The following is a 6,007-nucleotide window of genomic DNA, read 5'->3' on the forward strand; positions in this document are numbered from 1 at the left end:
GTTTAGTCTCCGTTACACGAAGTAATGAACAATATGTAACGATTTTAGCATGGATGTGTGAAATTGTCAATGTCACTGTTTATAGGAGAGAGCGACGGATAAGGTTACGTTGTTGACGGCGGGAGCCATTTTGTTTGATGGCACGTTTCTCTATGCAATGCTATCGTTATTCTTCTTTTTTTTTTGGAAAACTCATTATTCTTCTGATACTTTATCAGAGTTAATATCATCTCGATCCTTCGAGTATTGACCACCCGTGATCTTTTGACTTTTAAATGTTACCATCTGTGATCCAAATTAATTATCAATGGTCATTCAACTATGAAATTTTAACCACCAATACTCGTATATTTTTGCCAAGCTATAAAACTTATATAAATGATGATGAAGCTATAATATAAAAATAACTTGTCAAACAAATAGAATTAAAAAAATTACGATTTGTAAAAATAAACAAATTTGTTGGTAGTTTTCTTTCTCTGAACCAGTTCCTTGACTTCTCCCAATGCTATAATTTACTAATGTTAATTTGTTGGTAACAGTTCTGTCATGATGTGAGTAAATTGGATATAACAAACTGAAGCTGTATCATCTCTTTGTGAAAAGCAAATTACAGCAAGTTTGGTTCAAGAAATCAATTTTAAAGAAATAGAAATAATATTTCATAGAGAATGAAATATACAAAAAAAAAAATGACATAAGATTTGTATTCTATTGCTTGGTTCACTAAGACATAGACTTTAGGAATATTATTTTAGTGTTTGGTTGGATTAAGAATTAAAAATGAAATATATGAACATAAATACCCTTATACAATATATTATAATAACAATAATAATATTAATATTATTATTATTACATAAAAATTTTAAAATAATATCATTCTATAGCAAATAAGATTATTAGAGAATTAGCTCTCCTGCATTAATTGGAGTCTTCAGATATATTTTTCTCAAACTTGAATAATTGAAGACCAAGGGTAAAATAAAATAAAAATTAAATTTACCCAACAAGTGCCCGTCTAGCTCAGTTGGTAGAGCGCAAGGCTCTTAACCTTGTGGTTGTGGGTTCGAGCCCCACGGTGGGCGTTGAATTTTTACCCTGTACTAAAATTACACTCCCCTAGATAGTTAGTTTAATCATTTTTAATATATTAAAATTTCATTTTTAATGTACTAAAATTCAAGTAATATACTAAATAATAAACCTTCAATATACAAAAAGTAAACATTCAATGTACTAAAAATAAACTATCAATATAGTTAGTTTAATCATTTTTAATATATTAAAATTTCATTTTTAATGTACTAAAATTCAAGTAATATACTAAATAATAAACCTTCAATATACAAAAAGTGAACATTCAATGTACTAAAAATAAACTATCAATATAGTTAGTTTAATCATTTTTAATATATTAAAATTTCATTTTATAGTTAGTTTAATCATTTTTAATATATTAAAATTTCATTTTTAAGTTAGTTTAATCATTTTTAATATATTAAAATTTCATTTTTAATGTACTAAAATTCAAGTAATATACTAAATAATAAACCTTCAATATACAAAAAGTGAACATTCAATGTACTAAAAATAAACTATCAATATATTAAAAATAAATTTTATGTCAATAATTCACCTAACATTCAAAATATCCTTTTATAATATTGGATTATGTTGCATTTCGTAATAAACCGTAATAAACCATTTGAGTTTTGACTTTTGACCAAACCATGTCTTTTTTTTTGCAAGCACGCACCAAACCATGTTATTAAGATTGCTACTTCAAAGGTTTACAAACTTGCCAGCTGAGGATTAGATGTATATGAAAACCAAAATGTAAATTGGAGAACATCACAAATGATAACTAACGCATCAAATTCAATTGACAACCAAACTATCATTACTTTAACGGAAAGGGGTTTCCAGTATGTTTTATGCAAAACCTTAGTACTATAAATTAAAGACACTTAGAGCTAAAACATAATTTATAATGCAAGAACACAAAATTCGGAGAATGAAGACCGCAGGGTAATGTCGCAACATAATTGTGTCGTGTCTTCAGTTCTCGTGTGAAGAGGTCGTTTTATGCTCCAACCTTCTGAACTTTGTTTGGGCGACCTGAATAATTGTCTCTGTGGCGCGAGTGCTTCCCACCTCTGAACTTGCCACCCCTGCAAGAATGAAACACAGCTTTTACCGGATCTGGTAGTCTAGTCTAGGTAGCACAAAAGGGGAACCACAAAAAAACATGAGGGGAACAGTGAAGCTTTGCTATTTAGGGAAACAATATTGACACGTTTCATGGAGTATATGGAGTTAAGGTAAATTTTTCTACGAGAACATATTTTTGAAACGTGCAAAAACACTCTAGGGAGTTTCTGTGCATCATAGGTTTTGGTAAGCTTAAAAGTTGAAACCAAGATACCACACTCATTAAGGAAAGGAATGATAACGAATATATCCTACCTTCCTCCTCTATGGCCCCCCCTAGCATCACGGTATTTTTCCTGACCACTACGAAGCTGGCTCCAGTATTCCTTCTCAGCATCACCTGATAAAAACAGAACAAAATTGAAGCTCTTTAAGAAATAACTACCATACCCCCAAAAAAGGTGTGTAAATCACAAGAGCCCCGTTAAATATACTTGCATACAAAGTCTAAATGATGATATAGATCATCTAGACAATTAAAATACACAACCATCTCTTGACCATTCTCAATGGCAAATATAACTATACAAATGAAATAAATTTGACAAAGACAACACAAAAATAAACCATACCTGTTACAGGATCTAAAGTAGCAATAAAATTCTTCACCACCAGACCACCTTCTGCAGCAAGCACAGCAGCAGCTCGTGCCTTTTGAGCTGCCTCAGCATCCTCAAACCTTACATACCCTGAATCTGATCCAATCGCGAAATCGACAAACTATACAGAGAAGTGAACCAAAAAATGAGTCAACTTTATGTTAATCAGTAACAACAACATTAGTAACTACAAAGTAAACAAATTCATATTATATTTTCAAGCACATAATGGAAAGATAAAAGAAAAGAGCAAGCACCTACAGAGATAAAATGAAGAGACTACCTCAAGAGTAAGGAAATAAATTATGATTAAACTGGATTTTGCATCAACCAGAAAAGATAAATAATCAACATAATATCCAAAACATGGTAAAGCAAATTACCTTAACATGACCAAATTTCTTAAACAAAGTCTTTAGATCCTCTCGTAGAACAACATCCTTATTGTCCATGCATTCAGAAATGTTTGGTTTTTCTTGTTTTTCTGCTTCATCATCCTTTTCCATTGGACTCTCCTCAGATTTCCCTGCAGCTTCAGATTCCTGGACTTCATTTTCTACACTGTCACCTCCCTTATCACCATTCTCAGGATTTTCTTCATCTTTTGACTCTTTTGCTTCAGTCAGCTCCTTGTCATCTTCTGTTGTAGCTTGTGCCTCTGCAGCAGCAGGGACCTCAACATTGTCCGCAGCTGGTGCTTGGTCACCATTTTGTTTTGCAGAACCTTCCTCTGAGATCTTCTTCAGTTTAACAGCAACAATCAAGCCCTTGGGGTAGCTGCAAAAATCAATATTGAATTAATTGCATTGACGGTAATGACAAATCCACCAAATATTTTGCGGTAACACCACTTACTTAGCTTCAGAGTTGGAATGGTTTTTACGGAATGAACCATGATGATTACTCTCAGTGTCTTTCTCCTGCTGAGCTCTTTCTTCATCAAAGTCCTTCCTGGTAAAAGAAAAAAGCAAATGAGATGCATGCATAATCATTAAGAAAAAGCAGATCAAAAAATCAAGGAAGCAATTAACTGAAGCAAAGGTTTCTTGGATATCTAGAATAAGTGTACATTTACTTTTATGGAAGGCCATAGTGTAACTGAAATAGCAGTTCTGCATGAAATGAAATGAAACCTAAAAATATATGTAAATCCATATACAATCTTTACTCTCACTAATGCACCCTTAACCTATTGCTAGAAACAACAAAAGAATTGTAATCTGATATTAAACAACAATAGATCATATAAATGCAACCACATCATTTTATTTCAAGACCACCTTTATTTCAAGAATTTCTTACTCCTCAACTCAAAGACATTAGCTCTCTCTAGTGGGTGGAAAATAAAGTTTGTTTATTAGATTTTCAAGAAAAATGAGCTAAGCAGAGTATATTCGTAGTCAGAACACAGCCATTCTTTAGAAATAGAAAGTTCAATAAAACATAAAGATTACTTCTAAAAATTATACTTCTAAGTATTAATTGAATCTAAATGCTATGTAATTGTAGTGTTAGAACACACTTTAACCAACAACAACAGTCAAAACTTACTTTGGTTTTAATTCCAACTCCACTCCTGCAAAAACCAAGCTTTGCTTCAGAATACTTTGAGCATCTTCATCACTAGAAAATTCAACCAGGGCAGTGCCACATAATAGCCTTTTGTCAGCAACATGGCGAGGTAGCCGTACACTGTTAACCTGAGGATCAAAACAAGTTTGGATTATACAACATAAAACCAACACTTACTGCATTCAAGCATCTAATGAAATCATGTAAATATGAGAATTGAGGTTGTTGAATACAATACCTTAGCATGTTGGCCAAAGAATGATTCAACATCTTCAAGCTTGACATCATACTCCAATGGAGATGCAGCTACTGTCCTCCCATCTAGTTGTTCTATAACCACCTCGGGCTTTGGCAATTCTGTAGTTCTGCCAACTCTCTTTCCTGAAACACAAATACAAATCAGCCACACAAACCCAATATGGCATCCGCCATGGTTTTCACTGTATCATCTGCCAACTTTCTTTCCTTAAACAATGAAAATGCTTACCATCCTCTGAAATCTTGAGAAAAGTCGAGCCCTTTAATGCATCCGCCACATTTTTCACTGTATCATCTGTTATATCCTCTGGCTTTGCTGCTCCCAAACCCAGATGTGTTCTCATCCTCGTAAACGAACATATCAAAGCCAAACTCACCACTAAATTTCCAGTTAAGCTCAACAAAGATTATAATTTTAACTTAAACTCCACAAAACCATTTGTATTCACAATCAAAACAAAAACAAACAAAAAAAATGCAAGCTTCGGAAAATCAACTGCCTTAAAAAATAAACACATGTATACGTACACGCACAGCTAAATATGAATGTTGTACATTTACAGGAACAGTAAGGAAGGATACAGCCATCTTCACTTTCATCAACGGTTTTCTTAAGAAAGGAATCCCTAGGAAGATTGCTATCACTGAAGTAAAACTCAACCTGAAAATTAAAGGTTTCAATTTCCCCCATGAGAAAATTACAATTAAAATAATAAGGAAAAACGAAGACCGACAAAAATAATAACAAAGAGAGAAAGAACGAAGAGAGGAGAGCAGTAAAGGTGACCTGACGAATAACTTTCTTTGTGGTTTCCTCGTCCAAAGGATTCGCCATTGTTGAGTGAAGCGAAGGAGAAAGGGAGAGCAGGTCGGAGGTTTAGGGTTACGAGGGAAGAGAGTGGTGGGTTTTAAGAAACGGTTTGGGATCCAACTAAAATATCGGAGGCCCGCCCACGACACCTATTTATATACTGTTTGGGTGATTGGGTCTATGGGCGCCAAACCGGGTGGAGTATTCATATTCGTATTCAAATACTTTTGTACTACGTATCCCTCTATCATATGTGATATACATCTACTTTTGATATCTTATTATTTGATTCAAATTCTTTAATAATTACTCTTTAATATATGTCAAATTCAGTTAATGAGTTAAAATTTAATTATTCATAATATTCAGGTTAGAATTAGTGATATTTATATATTTATAAACTACATTAAAATTAAAGTACTATTAAATACAAAAAAAAAATCAAATTTAAAAATCATATGTAAATACTAATGGAATCAATCAAAGAAGAAGTAGTTAGTTTTTTTTTATTAAAGAAGTAGTTAGTTTAACCAATAAATAATAAGTTGAACAG

The 6,007-nt window shown here is 32.6% G+C and overlaps 1 protein-coding gene and 1 non-coding gene across 2 annotated transcripts; one reads left to right on the top strand and one right to left on the bottom strand.

Annotated features, from left to right (window-relative positions):
* The first annotated feature begins 1,015 nt into the window (after positions 1-1,015).
* Positions 1,016-1,088, top strand: TRNAK-CUU. Its single transcript has one exon. It is a non-coding gene; the product is annotated as a tRNA-Lys (tRNA).
* Positions 1,089-1,864: 776 nt separating this feature from the next.
* LOC116007508 (la protein 1) lies at positions 1,865-5,588 on the bottom strand. The gene is made up of 10 exons (XM_031248213.1): positions 5,431-5,588; positions 5,226-5,304; positions 4,873-5,022; positions 4,624-4,766; positions 4,365-4,513; positions 3,669-3,764; positions 3,197-3,590; positions 2,787-2,934; positions 2,470-2,554; positions 1,865-2,174 (listed from the first exon to the last, which is right to left on the bottom strand). Exons 1-10 carry the CDS (start codon positions 5,476-5,478, stop codon positions 2,087-2,089), a joined length of 1,380 nt encoding a protein of 459 aa, XP_031104073.1. The 5' UTR covers positions 5,479-5,588; the 3' UTR covers positions 1,865-2,086.
* Positions 5,589-6,007: the final 419 nt, after the last annotated feature.

The sequence above is a fragment of the Ipomoea triloba genome, chromosome 15, assembly GCF_003576645.1.
Source record: "Ipomoea triloba cultivar NCNSP0323 chromosome 15, ASM357664v1".
Classification (NCBI taxonomy): Eukaryota; Viridiplantae; Streptophyta; class Magnoliopsida; order Solanales; family Convolvulaceae; genus Ipomoea; species Ipomoea triloba.

Excerpts from the sequence above, each read along its gene's own strand:
- LOC116007508 (XM_031248213.1), bottom strand. The coding sequence starts at position 5,478 with ATGGCGAATCCTTTGGACGAGGAAACCACAAAGAAAGTTATTCGTCAG. Across the intron at positions 5,305-5,430 it reads CAAAGAAAGTTATTCGTCAG|GTTGAGTTTTACTTCAGTGA; the intron begins GTCACCTTTACT and ends TTTAATTTTCAG. Across the intron at positions 2,175-2,469 it reads GGGGGCCATAGAGGAGGAAG|GGGTGGCAAGTTCAGAGGTG; the intron begins GTAGGATATATT and ends TCATTCTTGCAG.